This window comes from Acomys russatus, unplaced genomic scaffold, assembly GCF_903995435.1.
Source record: "Acomys russatus unplaced genomic scaffold, mAcoRus1.1, whole genome shotgun sequence".
Taxonomy (NCBI): domain Eukaryota; kingdom Metazoa; phylum Chordata; class Mammalia; order Rodentia; family Muridae; genus Acomys; species Acomys russatus.
Window position 1 is genome coordinate 35838 of NW_026131534.1, and position 16585 is coordinate 52422.

Consider the following 16585-nt stretch of genomic DNA (forward strand, 5'->3'; position numbering starts at 1 on the left):
AGAGAAGTGCACTGAGCACTGGCATGCCACATCCTTGCTCTGCGTTCATTGTAGCTGAGAGCAGCTTCCTCTGATGCCTGCTGCTGTTTGTAAACTGTAATGTGCATCTATGAGCCCAAATAAACCCTCTCTACATTAAGGGGCCTTTGCCTGTGTTTTATGGCAGCAAAAGAAAAGACGTGGGCTTTATTATTTTTTTTTCTTTATGTGAATAAGGAGTGGGACGGTGTCGTAGTTACTTCTGTTGTGGTAAAGAGACATCACAACCACGGCAGTTCTTACAAACGGTAGCAGGCATGTGTGGCCGAGCTTTGGCTACTTTATTGGTTTCTTTCTTTTCTTTCTTCTTTCTTTCTTTCTTCTTCTTTTTTAGAAATTTATATGCATTAGGTGTAAGTGTGTCAGATCCATTGGAACTGGAGTTACAGAGAGTTGGAAACTACCATGTGGGTGCTGGGAATTGAACCTGGGTCCATTTGTAAGAGCAGACAGTGCTCTTAACCACTGAGCCATCTCACCAGCTCCGCTTTATTGGTTTCTTATAGCTGTCATCCTCCACCCCAATCCCTTCCAAGCCCCCAGCAGTAGGTAGGCAAGAAAGAAGGTTAGAGGGGAAGGAGGTACACCCTGCTGGTTAGGGGTGCCTCGTTCTTTGGGGACAAGTCTAATCTTCCTTGTCAGATTTTCTCCAACCAGCAATCCAGCAACAGCAAAGCAGTGCCAGGGAAGCTGCCACCGGCCCTCTCTGGGTCTCACATTTATACCCCTCTCAAGAATCCCCAAAACTCCAAACGTCAACTGTCTGTAGCTGGCAAAAATTACACCCCTCCCAGAGCATGAGCCAAATCACAGTCAGCTGCCGTGGACAAACTGAAGCAGCCCCATATCCCACACCTGCGATTAAAACAAAAACATAGCCACATAACTGAGTTTTTGAAGAAACCAAAATTCTCACTACAGATGTGTCTAACTTGTGGATTCCTGGCTGCATGTGCCCTAGGATACCCTTGAATGCAGCCTAACATAAACTGCTAGTGTACTTAAACCGTTGTGAGACCAGTTTGTTTGCTTGTTTATTGTAATTTGTAACTCCACTGCAGGGTCTTAAGTATAAACTTTGTAGAGAACAATGTCATGTTATAATTCCAAAAAGTTGGATATGCCTGCTAGTGTGTGTGTGTGTGTGTGTGTGTGTGCATGTACACACACATGTGTACCACACACACATGTGTAAGTGCCTCTTGTGTCCTTATTTTTATTTTTTGCCACTTGTGTCTTTAAATCAAAGGTAATTTATTGTACCCATGTCAACAAAACCAGAAATTGTGTTATTTTGGTTTTTCCCTTTAGTACAAGAATTGCATATGTGTATTTGAGCCCAGGTATAGCCAAGCAAAGAAGTGTGGGTTGCGTGTCCTCCTCAGGAGCCCACCAGTAATGTTGCTGTGGTCTCTGTGCATGGATATAAAAGGTCTTTGCCTTTTGTGTTTGACGTAGAAGTACATCCAGGAAGCCAGGAATATGGGCAGCACCATCCGTCAGCCCAAACTGTCCAACCTCTCGCCATCAGTCATCGCCCAAACCAACTGGAAGTTTGTAGAAGGCCTGCTGAAGGAATGCCGAAACAAGGTGAGCTGAGGACACACTGAGTGCTGCTGTTTTTCCCTGGGTGGGGGTGGGGTGGGGGGTGTTGGTGGGAGGGAGGTCAGGACAACTTCATAAGTCAGTTCTCTCCTTCCGTCTTCATGTGTGTTCTGATGAGGAGACTTTGATCGTCAGGTTTGCTTGGCAGGCCATCCATCTGCCTCACTCCTTATATAGTGGGACAGTACTAACCTTAAAATCTTGTTACCTTGTTTGTTTGTTTTTCCAGACAGGGTTTCTCTGTGTAGTCTTGGCTGTCCTGGACTCACTTTGTAGACCAGGCTGGCCTCGAACTCACAGTGATCCACCTGCCTCTCTGCCTCTGCCTCTGCCTCCCACAGGGCATGCACCACTGTGCCTAGCTCTTGTTGCTTTATTGTTTTGCATATTGGAAATATTTTGCATGTCTGTTGTAATTTGACAGCCGTCACATTTAGAAATAGCAGTTTTAGGGGCTGGATAGATGGTTCAGTGGGTAAGAACTCTGGCTGCTCTTCCTGAGGACCAAGATTCAATTCTCAGCACCCAAATGGCAGCTCACAACCATCTGTAACTTCAGTTCTAGGGAATCCAATACCTTTACATAGATACACATGCAGACAAAGCACTGATGCACATAGAATAAATACGTGCACACATGTATACATACATACATCTTTTTTTAAAAAAAGATTTATTTATTCTTTATGTAGTATTCTGCCTGTATGTACACCTGCATGCCAGAAGAGGGCATCAGATCTCATTATAGATGGTTGTGAGGCACCATGTGGTTTTTGGGAATTGAACTCATGACCTTTGGAAGAACAACCAGTGCTCTTAACCTCTGAGCCATCTCTCTAGCCCCATCTTTCTTTTTTTTTTTTTTTTTTTAAATTTAATTATCCAACTAGTATTTTGTTTTATTTTATTTAAATAATTTATTCAGATTACATCCTGATTGTTATCACCTCACTTGTTTTTTCCGTTCCCCGCACATACATACATCTTAAAAAAAGAAAATAAATAGCAGTTTGTGGAATTCTTCAGATATTGTTATTTAGTTTAGGCTTAGGTTGTTTGCTTGTTTATCCAAAGAGAAAAAAAATTGTAAAAAGATTAATTTTTTTGTTGGTTTTGTTTTCTTTTGTTTTTCAAGACAGGGTTTATCTGCATAGCCTTGGCTACCCTGGATTCGCTTTGTATATCAAGCTGGCCTCAAACTCACAGAGATCCACCTGCCTTTGCCTCACTTAGTGCTGGGATTAAGGGCGTGAGCCACCACACCTGGCTGAAAGATTAATTTTTCTTTTTAAAGATTTACTTATTCTGTATACGGTGTTCTTCCTGCACTCCAGAAGAGAGCACCAGATCTCATTATAGATGGTTAGGAGCCACCATGTAGTTGCTGGGAGTTGAGCTCAGGACCTCAGGAAGAGCAAATGGTGCTCTTAACCTCTGAGCCACCTCTCTAGCCCATATTTAAATTATAGGTGTAATTTCTAATAAAGTCTTTATACAAGTCAAAGTATGATAATTTTTAGGATAATTCAGCTGATTTGTTCTCTGCTGTATCCCGAGCGTTATCAGTGAAATTAGAAGAAATTCCTACTTCAAGAAGATTGGATTGGAAAGATGGCTCAATAGGTGTGTTAATCTCCTAAACAAGAGTAAAGGCCATTACTTGAATTCTTTGGTCAAATTAAGCAAGCTTTATTTTTTGTCGTACAGAACTATCTCCCTGAAGTAAAAAATAGCATTGAACACAGAAGAAGATGGGGTTTATTTTAGCCCTCAAACTTCAAGGCTTCAGGGGTTTTCGAGAATTTTTGATTATATAGGAACTTGGCAGAACATTTAAAAATTATTTGGCAGAACATCTCATTTTTATCACGGTTAAAGTTAGGTGTGGAACATGTCAAATTCCAAAAAAATGGGTCAAGACATGGTCAAACCCAAATTATACAGAAAACAGGAAAGAATTTATTTTGACCTTGTAACAAGATGGCTTTTTTTTTTTTTTTTGAGACAGGGTATCTCTGTGTAGCCTTGGCTATCCTGGACTCACTTTGTAGACCAGGCTGGCCTTTAACTCACAGCGATCCATCTGCCTCTGCCTCCTTAATGCTGGGATTAAAGGTGTGCGCCACCACCACCCAGTTGATTTTTAATCTTAAATGGAGTCAGTCTGTCCATCAAGTAAAGAGACTAGGTACCAAGTCATCTGATTCCACACATGTATGGCACTCATGCACACACGCGTATGTGCACACACATGTATTCCCCCAAGACGCACATGAACATACATGACAGACACACACATGAGTGCCACTAAAAACTTAAAGAAAAAAACTTAGATTAAGCAGGGCATAGTAGTGTACAACCTTTAATCTCAGTACTGAGGAGGTGGAAGAAGGCAGATCTCTTGAGTTCGATCGAGGCCAGTGTGGTCTACATAGAGAGACCCTGTTTCAAAAACAAGCAACAACAAAAGCTAGATTATTCTATCAGAATTGATATTTTAAATTCAGATTTGTTTAATTTCAATATTTTAATTATTTATTAATATATTTTGAAATTTATTTTATTTTGTGTGTATAAGTACTTTGCCTGCATGTATCTCTGTGCACCACATGCATGCCTGGTGCCTGAGGAAGTGGAGAGCCTCCTTGTGGGTGCTGGAAATCGAACCTGGGGTCCTTTGCAATAGCAAGTGCTCTTAACCACTGAGCCAACTTTTCAGCCCAAGATTTTTTTTTTTTAAATATGTGTGTGTTTATGTCTGTGATTGTGTGCCTGAGTGCAGCTGTCCTCAGAGGCCAGAAGAGGGCATCAGGTCTCCTGGAGCTTGAGTACAGGCTATTGTGAACTGTCCAATGTAGGTTCTGGGACTGAGCCCAAGCCCTCTTACAGGAGTAGTACAGGCTCTTAACCCTGAGTTGTTTTTTATTGGTTTTTTTCCCCCCCAGCCCCTTAGTTTAGTTTTTCATGCTGAAACACTTTTGGTTTTCCAATATGCTGTTACCTTTCCTGCTATCAGGAACATTGTTGATACATTTCTGGAAAGATTTCATGTTCCTCAAGTATCATTGACATTGCTGTTGTTGTTACAAATGTGCAGTAAAGCATTTGCAGACTTTACCTGAACTTTATCCTCAATAACTTCCTTGCTTCCTTTAGTTATTTCAGATTTGTTTTTGTTTTTGTTTTTTTGAGAGAGTTATTTCAGATTTATTTCTAGGTTATATGTGTGCTTGACGATTTGTTCAGTACATTTGTTTAAGTGTTTAAAGGGAATATCAGAGGTGTGCATGAGCAAAGGATTTTATTCAACTCTTTTCATCTCATAAAGGCAAAGATTTGAACTAGAGTAATGAAGTCCCCTGCTAGGGTCACATGCTGATGGCTGTGTTTTTACCTCCTTCTTAACCGAACTTGGAAAGCTTGCACTCCCCGTACCCTGACCTACATGGCTGTAAATACACTGTCCCTGGGGCTTCCTCGTCTTGTCTTTCCCAGCCCAGCACCGTGCCATGCAGGCTGCCACAGTCCTCTGCGCTTACGTGCTGTTTCTACTCACTGTGGGGATCTGTCCTTACCCATTCTTAGACCAAGAGGATGCTGGTTGAGAAGATGGGTCGAGAGGCTGTGGAGCTGGGGCACGGGGAGGTGAACATCACTGGTGTGGAAGAGAACACCTTGATTGCCAGCCTCTGTGACCTTCTGGAAAGAATCTGGAGCCATGGGCTACAAGTGAAACAGGTAATGGTTCTAGCCTTTGGTTTCACTTACTAGTCTCCCCATACCAGTGGTTGTCAACCTTCCTAATGCTGTGACCTTAATACAGTTCCTCATGTTGTGGTGATGCGCTCCCCCCTCCTCCCCCACAGCTATACACATTTTCACTGTTATTTCATAACTGTAGTTTTGCTGCTGCTATGAACCATAATGTAAATATCTGATATGCAGGGTGTCAACAGTTAAACAAATGTGAGTTCGGCTTTTCCCCCCTTAAAAATAGATAAGGTTTATACATCTGTGTTTTTTAAACCTACCTTTAAAAATGACATCTTTTGCCAAGAGGTGGTGGCACATACCTTTAACCCAGCCCTGAGGCAGAGATAGGAAGATCTGTGAGTTGGAGACCAGCTTGATCTACAGAGTGAGTCCAGGACAGCCAGGGCTGCACAGAGAAGCCCTGTCTTGAAAAACTAATTAAGCTGGGCATGATGGCACACGCCTTTAATCCCAGCACTCGAGAGGCAGAGGCAGGCAGATCACTGTGAGTTCGAAGCCAGCTTGGTCTACAAAGTGACTCCAGGGTAGCCAGGGGCTACATGGAGAAACCCTGTCTTGAAAAAACAACAGAATCAACAAAACAAAACAAACAAGCAAACAAAACCAAGTTAAAACAAACAAAATGGCATCTTTCTTGGGGGTAAGTTGCAGGTCCACCTGATAAATCCTTTCCTATTGGCATGTGTCTGGAGGTAGAACAGAGGGCGTGCACCACCACACCTGGCTCTACTCAAAGATTTTTTTTTTTTGATTAATTTATTTAGGGGTGAGGGCTTGTGTGTGAGAGAGAAAGGGGTAGGAAAAGGTCAGTGGACAATTTGTAGGATTCCTTTCTCTCTCTCTCTCTTTCTTTATTCTACAAAAGGATTGAACTCAGGTCCCCTTAGTCTTGGTGGCAAGCTCCTTTACCACACAGCTATTAGAGTAGATCGGCCCTGAGCTCACTGTGTAGCCCATCACTGCCTTGATTTACCACTGACGATGGAATCTACGAGAAGGCAGGCTATTTGTAACTGCAAGGATTAGATAAACTTCAAGTCAGTACACTAGAACCCTGGCATTTGCGAAGTCAGAAGTTGTACTTGTAGCTGGTGACACAGCTATTTTCCTTTCTGCCAAGGCACAAGTCCAATAGCACCTGGAAGTCTGAGGTCAGGGAGCAGACTGCTGCCTACTAGGACTAAGTTCAGTTTGCCACCTACAAACTGTCATGTCTTTATAATCATCCTTCAAGATACCATCCATGGCTCATGTGTAGGATTCATATGTGTATATGTATGTGTACATGTGGAGACCTCAGGTGTTGTTCATTTTTATTTTCTTGAGACAGGGTCTCTCTATGTAGCTCTTGCTGTCCTTAAATTTCTGATCCTGGCTCCACCTCTGGAGTGTTGAAATTACAAGGCATGGGCTGTTACACAGGGGTTTATGTGGCACTGGGATTGGGCTCAGGGCTTGGTATTTGTTAGCCAACCACTCTACCAACTGAGCCACAGCCCAGCACTAAGATACTATATTCTAGACATTTAACATAGTGCTTTATTATTAGCAAGCACTGAGGTATGAGAGCTAATAGGTTTCTTCTCCACCAGTGATGCAAGTATAGGCCAGATCAGACCAGGTTAAAAAGTAAATAAATTGCAGGGTGAAATTGGTATAAGTCTCAGGTGGGTTCACTGGTCATAGAGAAGGAGGCCAGGGAAGTTGTCATGCAGACAGGGTGACAGAGAAGCAGAAAGGAAGAGAGAGGAGGGAAGGAGGGAGGGAGGGAGGGAGGGACAGACAAAGACAAAGACAGAGAGAGACACAAGGGCAGAGTGAGAGAGAACACAGAGAAAGTAGGTAACCAAAATGTCTGGATCATATAGGGAAGAGCCTCTGGGGAGAGTACAAACTAGCCTCAGGGTAGAGGGCAGGATATGCCAACTTGTCCCGTGGCAGGTAGGGACTGGGGGATGCTGGGAGAACCTGGAGGCAGGCACGTTCTCCCTCCCCCTCCCCTCAGGTTTTCTCTGTGTAGCCTTGGCTGTCCTAGACTCACTTTGTAGACCAGGCTGGCTTCAAACTCATAGAGATCTACCTGCCTGTACATCCCTGAGTGCTGGGATTAAAGGTGTCAGCCACCCAGCTTCCAGGTGCACTTTGTTATGTTAAATAGGCACCTCAGCTGATTGACCCAGCTTTGAAATTTAACAATAGCATCTATCATCATTATTATATTTCCATTAAATGTAAAACTGAAATATTTTGTAAGATTATTATAAATTATGTTGCTAATATAATGCATACTATATTTTAATAATCACATAGAACATGATTATGAAACTGAAATATTTATCATCTTTGATAGTTGTAGAGGCCGGGAGGATGGATCAGTTGGTATGATGCTTACCGTACAAGCATGGGGACCTGAGTCCTGTCTCTAGGACTTTACATTGCAGGGAGGGCTGGAGAGATGGCTCAGTGGTAAAGAGCATTAACTGCTCTTCCAGAGGTCCTGAGTTCAATTTCCAGCACCCACATGGTGCCTCACAACCATCTATAATTTGATCTAATGGTCTTTCCTGTCATGCAGGCAGAGCACTGTACACATAATAAATAAATAACTCTTAAAATATATAAAGAAAAAGCTAATGATGGTGAATGTTTATAATTCTACTGTTGGGGAGGAGGAGACAGGTAGATCCCTGGGGCTCACTGGACAGCCAGTACTTGATGAACTACAGGCCAATGAGAGACCCTGTCTTAAAAAACAAGATTGGAGAGCCAGGCTAGGGGATACACATCTTTAATCTCAGTTCTTGGGAGGCAGAGGCAGGTGGATCTCTGTGAGTTCAAGGCCAGCCTGGTCTACAAATCGAATCTGGGACAGCCAGAGCTCTGTTACATAGAGAAACCCTGTCTCGAAAAACCAAACCAAACCAAACCAAAAAACCAAGATTGGAGCTGGGCATGGTGGCACATAATTTAATCCCAACATTTAGTAGGCAGAGACAGGAGGATCTTTGTGAGTTCGAGGCTAGCCTGACTTATTTATCCCAGGCTGCAACTAAGGACAAGATGCCTTTAAATATAATAGGGGATTTAGAAGTCATTATATAGATTCTTATAGTCTAGGTATATGTTTCTATAGGGCTGACCTTTCTCCACCAGAGCATTTAGAGGTTGTCTTTTACTTTCCTTTCATGGGTCCTTACTGTGCCCTTTTGTACATATTTCCTTTGTATTCTATAGTTGGGAACCATTTCAGCTTTTTGTTATCTTCATTCTGTTTCTCCTGGATTTTAGTAGAGGACATGTTTATGTACATTGTGTATTGGAGGGAATTGGAAACAAGACATAGCATTAATATTTTTAGCAAAAATTGGTGCTTGCATGTTGAATATCGTAATAACTGTTTCATCTTCTCATTGCTTCCAGGGGAAATCAGCTTTGTGGTCTCATCTGTTACATTATCAGGAAAATCGGCAGAGAAAGCTCACATCGGGAAGCCTCAGTACCTCAGGTAAGGCGGTCTGTTCACTCGTGCAGAGAATGTCTCAGCTCACTTCTCATCCCTCACTGAAGTGAGCATCACGAAACCCCCTGTCCAGCCCAATGAAGCTTTCGCTTTGAATGTTTTTTTTTCTCCCTCTTTTAAAGAGTGTTGTGACTTGGAAAGAGATGGCTTAGTGGATAAGAGCACTTGCTACTCTTCCAGAGGACTTGGGTTGGTTTCCCAGCATTTATTGCTCCAGTTCCAGGGGACCCTACACTGTGTTTTGCCAGGAACAAATACAGTGCAAAAACACATGCAGGCAAGGCATTTGATTCATATTAAAGAAAGATAAAATCTTTTATTAAAAACAATGTGTTCATTGGTTCTCACAGAGGACCAGAGTTTAGTTCCCAGCGCCCATGTTGGGTGGATCGCAACCACCTGTAACTCAAGCTTCAGGACATCAAATTCCTCTGGTCTCCATGGGTACTCAAACACGGTGCCCACTCACAAATAAAGATAAAAGAAATCTTTTTTTTTTTTTTTTTTTTTTTTTTTTTTGAGACAAGGCCTCTCTATGTTAGCCTTGACTGTCCTGGGCTTGCTTTGTAGAGCAAGCTGGCCTCGAACTCATAGCGATCCATCTTCTTCTGCCTCCTAAATATTGGGATTAAAGGTGCGTGCCACCATGCCCTGCTTTAAAATAAATCTTTAAAAAAAAAACCAAAAGCATGGAAGCCACCAGGCTTGCTGAAACACAAAGCATCACCTGGACCACAGCGATTGTTCTGTCTGTTTTGCTTTTGTTTGTTATCTGTTTCTAGACCCTTTTGATCAGTAAACGTTAAGCATCCTATTTTGGTTTAAAATATGGGCTGTAATTAAAACTAGAAAAGTGAAGTTGAGTTTTACTATTGTCCTGGTGTTTGCAAGAAGCTGGCTCTTTTCTTTCTTCTTTCTTGCCTTTCCTTTTCTTCTCTCTGTCTGTCTGTTTCTCTCCCTCTCTATCTTTCATTTCTCTGACATGAGCATGGAGCCCAGGGCATCGTCTCCTGGAGCTGGAGTTGGAGGCAGTGGTGAGCCAACATGTGGATGCTGGAATTAAACCTCTGGTCCTCTAGAAGAGCAGCCAATGCTTTAACTGCTGAGCCCTTTCTTTATGTCCCCCACCTCACAAAACAAAAGCAAAACCAAAGACATAACCCGAAGGCTGTAGGGACTCCAGGGACCGTCCAACCCAGCCTCTTTATAAGAAGTCTCAAAACTGAAGTCTCAAAAGGACCAGGATTGATGTAAGATCATGCAGTACATTAAAGAAAAAGAAAATACATTAATTAAAATGTCTGGGTTAGACACAGACCTCTTATGTACTCACCTAGGGTCCTTCATGCCATCCAGAGGTGTCCCTTCCCATACATACACTGTGTCCTTTACCTCTGACCTTCAACTCTCTTTATCCATCCCTTCTTCCTGTCTGCCAGAGGGAGTTTACGTTCCTTGGCCGTCTTCTTCTTCTCCTTCTCCTTCTTCTTCTTCTTTTTCTTTTTAAAACCAAGATCCTGTGTAGCCCTGGAACTTTCTATGTAAACCAGCTGGCTTTAACTCACTGTGCTCCATTGCCTCTGTCTAACCAGTGCTAGGCTTAAGGTGTGCGACACCACACGTGATTACCTATTTTTAATGGTAAAGGTGAGTTTAAATGGAATTTTATAAAGTAGACATCAACTTCATGCCCTTGAACTATCACTGGATGTGAGTAGGTAATTGCCTGAAGACCAAGGACAGGCATTCCTGAAGTAGCCAACAAGGGGATTTTGGTATACTTTGTGAGTGTGTGAATCCTAGAGTCTTCTCAGGAAGGCTATGGCAGTTACTGCTAAGGGATTAACTACAACAAAATACTCTGAGTAGCTTCGTGATGAAAATACTAAAGCTTTAAACATAGGGTCTGGCACGAAATCCAAGATGTTGGTCCTCCTTTCTGGAGGACCTCTTTTGAAGACGGAATTGGAAGCGAATGGTAGCTCCAGCCGGCACTACTGTGCCCCTGGCTCACCATGTATGTATACACGGAGAATTAGGCGTCAGATCTGGCCTCAAGTTTCTTCTACCACAAAAGTAAACTTTGCCAAAGTCAACCCTTCTAAGTGCTTAGACTGTGTACCCTCTTTGGCTTATTTTACAGATTATTCAAGAATAAAATAATGTACAAAAGCATAAAATCTGGTCTCTACTGGCAACTTAATATTTGTGAAATGACTGTTTAAGGTATTCATGATGGAACAAACTGTTGCTGTGGGTGTGTGATTTAACATGTGAGAGAGTCGTTACCAGTTTGGATACCCAGATCTCTTTGGAGATGACCATCTTTGTTGTTCCAGGAATACTTCTTGATTCAGAACGGAGAAAGTCTGATGCCAGCGCTGTCATGTCCCCCCTGAGGATCTCCCTAACTCAGGATATGAGGTCCGTCCCTCCTCATTCATAAGTTGTCTCAGTTGTTGTCTGCGTTTGAAACCCAATCCGCAAGATCTCCCTGACAGTTAAGGCATTTCGACTGAGCTAACTAGGAAGTCTTTCCTGTTGGTCTCTGTATAGTATATTAAAAGGTGGTTTTCTGTCAACTTGGAAAGCTATATCAGGAGAAAGAGCACAGCAAAGTATCTCACAACTCCAGGGCTTAGAGTAGCCTGGCTTATTGAAATATATACTATCTGTTCTTTCTCCTAAATTATGAGAAATCTATCTGCAAAGCCACATGGAAGAGTGAGAGAATCTCTCCCAGGGTGGGATAGGGCTGGCATCTTGCCTGGCTTCTTTGGCTTACAGGTGAGGCTATGACAGTGATTCATTTCCCACCCCACCCTATGCTTTTTCCCTTAGGCACATCCAGAATATTGGGGAAATCAAGACCGATGTGGGAAAGGCCAGAGCATGGGTGCGGCTGTCCATGGAGAAGAAGCTACTCTCTAGACACCTGAAGCAGCTTCTTTCAGACCACGAGCTCACCAAGTAAGGCTTGGAGTAGAACTGGGCTCCAGCATTGCCAGGGAGACTGGAAATTGGGGATGAGGAGAGCAAATTGAACATGTTACTACAGTGACATCCAGTGACAAAGTCCTGCAGGGTTCCCAGTGTCCCTTCTCTTCCCTCCAGCTGTGGAGGCATGCTTCTGCTTTCTTTTCGCTTCTTTTTTCAGCCTGTGCCTAAAATTAGGGGTGCTCCTCTCTTCCTGGTACCTTTTGGCCAGGAAGCATTTCTTCTGCTTCTTTCCTGTCCTGAGAAGCAAAGAGTTGGAGAATTAAAGGAAACTCCTTACCTCTTTTGAGCCAGGGCCAACCCATAGTCTCCTCCACCCTGTACCTCAGTTTACTGCCATATGTTCCTCCTTTTCAGGTGTCAGCAGTTCCTTGTTCACCTGTGCGGCTCTTTTCTCATCCTCTCTTCATCTGCCAATTCCTGTAGGACTCAGAGAGAAGTGTCCTTTACCAGGGTTTTCTTGGACTCCTGGACCATTTGTCCCCCAGGCAGGCATTTGCTTTGCCACTAGATTTGTTGGTTTTTCCTTTACCACTTCGTGCTACATTATCTAATCGTGTGCTGCTTACTTGTTTGCTTACATTGAAGCGCCGACTGTGTCCCTGTCCTAGCGCTGAGCATGTTGCTTAGTATTTACAAGGAATCAACCTTTGTCTGTAAAATGAGTCCCTGGCTTCTCAGGCAGGAACAGAACAGCTTTGCAAGAATCAGTATTGATAAGATTGGTCTTTAGCCTTTGGCATTTTCAGCCAGCTTGTAGACTGAAGAAGGTGGAGGGACCCTTATTCACAAAGTTCATTGAGCTACAAACTCTAGAGAAACAAAAGAGCTCACTTGTTGTGAGTCCAGATCTCCTTGACCTTCTCATGGTTATTGGAGCTGAATGGTGCTCCCCTTACCCTGGTGACTGGAGCTGAACGGTGCTCCCCTTATCATGATGACTGGTGCTGTATGGTGCTCTCCTTACCCTGGTGACTGGAGCTGTATGGTGCTCCCCTTACCATGGTGACTGGGCTGTATGGTGCTCCCCTTACCTGGGACTGGAGCTGTATGGTGCTCCCCTTACATGGTGACTGGTGCTGTATGGTGCTCCCTTACCCTGGTGACTGGAGCTGTATGGTGCTCCCCTTATGGTGACTGGTGCTGTATGGTGCTCCCCTTACCATGGTGACTGGAGCTGTATGGTGCTCCCCTTACCCTGGTGACTGGAGCTGTATGGTGCTCCCCTTACCATGGTGACTGGTGCTGTATGGTGCTCCCCTTACCCTGGTGACTGGTGCTGTATGGTGCTCCCCTTACCATGGTGACTGGAGCTGTATGGTGCTCCCCTTACCCTGGTGACTGGTGCTGTATGGTGCTCCCCTTACCCTGGTGACTGGAGCTGTATGGTGCTCCCCTTACCCTGGGACTGGGCTGTATGGTGCTCCCCTTACCCTGGTGACTGGTGCTGTATGGTGCTCCCCTTACCCTGGTGACTGGTGCTGTATGGTGCTCCCCTTACCCTGGTGACTGGTACTGTATGGTGCCTCCTTACCCTGGTGACTGGAGCTGTATGGTGCTCCCCTTATCATGATGACTGGTGCTGTATGGTGCTCTCCTTACCCTGGTGACTGGTGCTGTATGGTGCTCCCCTTACCATGGTGACTGGTGCTGTATGGTGCTCCCCTTACCATGGTGACTGGAGCTGTATGGTGCTCCCCTTACCCTGGTGACTGGAGCTGTATGGTGCTCCCCTTATCATGATGACTGGTACTGTATGGTGCTCTCCTTACCCTGGTGACTGGAGCTGTATGGTGCTCCCCTTATCATGATGACTGGTGCTGTATGGTGCTCTCCTTACCCTGGTGACTGGTGCTGTATGGTGCTCCCCTTACCATGGTGACTGGTGCTGTATGGTGCTCCCCTTACCCTGGTGACTGGTGCTGTATGGTGCTCCCCTTACCCTGGTGACTGGAGCTGTATGGTGCTCCCCTTACCCTGGTGACTGGTGCTGTATGGTGCTCCCCTTACCCTGGTGACTGGAGCTGTATGGTGCTCCCCTTACCCTGGTGACTGGTGCTGTATGGTGCTCCCCTTACCATGGTGACTGGTGCTGTATGGTGCTCTCCTTACCATGGTGACTGGAGCTGTATGGTGCTCCCCTTACCCTGGTGACTGGTGCTGTATGGTGCTCTCCTTACCATGGTGACTGGAGCTGTATGGTGCTCCCCTTACCCTGGTGACTGGAGCTGTATGGTGCTCCCCTTACCATGGTGACTGGAGCTGTATGGTGCTCCCCTTACCATGGTGACTGGAGCTGTATGGTGCTCCCCTTACCATGGTGACTGGAGCTGTATGGTGCTCCCCTTACCATGGTGACTGGAGCTGTATGGTGCTCCCCTTACCATGGTGACTGGTGTATGGTGCTCCCCTTACCCTGGTGACTGGTGCTGTATGGTGCTCCCCTTACCATGGTGACTGGAGCTGTATGGTGCTCCCCTTACCCTGGTGACTGGAGCTGTATGGTGCTCCCCTTACCATGGTGACTGGAGCTGTATGGTGCTCCCCTTACCCTGGTGACTGGAGCTGTATGGTGCTCCCCTTACCATGGTGACTGGAGCTGTATGGTGCTCCCCTTACCATGGTGACTGGAGCTGTATGGTGCTCCCCTTACCCTGGTGACTGGAGCTGTATGGTGCTCCCCTTACCATGGTGACTGGTGCTGTATGGTGCTCCCCTTACCCTGGTGACTGGTGCTGTATGGTGCTCCCCTTACCATGGTGACTGGAGCTGTATGGTGCTCCCCTTACCATGGTGACTGGAGCTGTATGGTGCTCCCCTTACCATGGTGACTGGTGCTGTATGGTGCTCCCCTTACCCTGGTGACTGGTGCTGTATGGTGCTCCCCTTACCATGGTGACTGGAGCTGTATGGTGCTCCCCTTACCATGGTGACTGGAGCTGTATAATGCTTTCTTTACCTTGAAACTGCTGTGTGATTTTGTATAGGTACAGTTAATTAGCTTACACTCTTCTGCTCTTTTTCTATTAAAAAAATTACAGTATTCACTGTGTGTGTGTGTGTGTGTGTGCATACCCCCCTCCCCTGTCTGCCTGCCGCTCACCCGTGTACGTGTGAGAGAGAAGCAGGGGTGGGGGGGACAACTTTTGGTGTGAGTTCTGTCCTTTCACCATGTGGGCCTCAGGATGAACTCGGGTCTTCAGACTTGCCAACAGGCCCTTTCACTCACTGAGCCATGTAGCCACCCTGCCTCCTGATCTCTTTCTCTCCCGGCTCTTGAGGGATGTTGGCATCAGCAGTCCTCTAGCCTCTACACAGGCCATTTCTTTGTCACGTCTCACTTGGAGGTGACTCCCACCCCTGATGCTCTGCTGCTCCCCAGCCCTGCATGTGTTTGCATTCAGACCTAGCAGTGGCTTAGAGAGAACAGAAGCAGGCGCACAGCATGTGGCTAACTTCCTCTTCAGGGTTGCGATGTTGCTGCTGTTTTCTCTGAACGCCTTCACCCCTTCCCGGCTCTCCCCCACCCTGTGCTCTGCTGTTCCGCGGCTGAGTCCCAGCTCCTCCCTTTGCTGTCTTCTTGCTTTTTTGCTGCTCTGCTTTATTTTAGTCATTATTCTCCTTTCAACCTCCCACCTTGCTAACTAAACTTACTAAAATTGGCCATACTTCTCCCTTTATTTCTAGGGCAAAATGCAGAAACCATAATTTAACAAAGCTAATTGCAAGTCTTTAGCCTGAGGATGTAAGGCCTTTCTTTATTTCATGCTAGCCTGACTTTCCAGCCCTGTCGCTACCTGATCATTTCAGGGCTGTCAAGTCTAACCACTCTAATTTCCACACATCCTTTTTCCTGTGATTTAGAGCATCTGTCTGCGTTTGTGCTGCCTTCTGGACCCCCTTGATCTAGAAAACATTGCAGGACTATTGAAGCTCACTGTTCTTAAGTTCCCAGGAAGAGCATTTCATCTAGTAACTCACTATATGTAGCCCTACAGCTTGGCATTTCCCGATCATTCTGTCACTTAGTAGAGTCTATTTGAGGGCAGATACTCCCCTTAGGACCTGTGGGTAGGGTGCTTTATAACCTCCCTAGCTGCTGGTGGTTTTAGTACAGGCAGCTAGGCAAAGGAGTCGGCCTTTGGTGTTCTGACCCTTGTCAGCCGGTCTGAGTAGGAGCAGGGTTCTGACTTAGTTCTCAGCACTTCGGAAGGCCTGGGACATGGTCTGGGAAAGATCTGGCACTGCAGGCCTCCTGCCAGTGCTACTCACGGCCAAACACTGGGACAGCAGCCTGACCAGAACCTGAGTGTCTGCTTTCTCTCTGATGGACTGCCAGTCCAGTCCTTGCTTCAGAAGAGGAGCTCCCATGACTTGTCCATGTGACAGTATAGTAACACCAGCATGCGACTTGGAAGGACCTGTGATCTCATGTTTTCCTTACCCATCTGCTGTGGACGCGGGCGCGGTAGCTTCTCTCTCTCCTCTCCCCTCGGCTGGGGACTACTGTGCTGACGTCTGCCTCCTGCCTGACAGGAAGCTGTACAAGCGTTACGCTTCCTGCGCTGCGATGATGAGAAAGAGCAGTTCCTCTATCACCTGCTCTCCTTCACTGCGGTGGACTACTTCTGCTTCACCAATGTCTTCACA

At 45.4% G+C, this 16585-nt stretch overlaps 1 protein-coding gene across 1 annotated transcript in view; it reads left to right on the forward strand.

Annotated features, from left to right (window-relative positions):
- Nucleotides 1-16582, forward strand: part of LOC127186271 (DENN domain-containing protein 5A-like) — a gene marked incomplete at both ends in the record, with an annotated part of 37391 nt that extends 20809 nt beyond the window's left edge. Inside the window, 7 exon segments of the mRNA XM_051142707.1 lie at nucleotides 1498-1629; nucleotides 5230-5382; nucleotides 8839-8923; nucleotides 11278-11362; nucleotides 11780-11908; nucleotides 16472-16488; nucleotides 16491-16582. Of these exon segments, the coding sequence (XP_050998664.1) occupies nucleotides 1498-1629; nucleotides 5230-5382; nucleotides 8839-8923; nucleotides 11278-11362; nucleotides 11780-11908; nucleotides 16472-16488; nucleotides 16491-16582 (693 nt within the window).
- Between the last annotated feature and the right edge of the window lie 3 nt (nucleotides 16583-16585).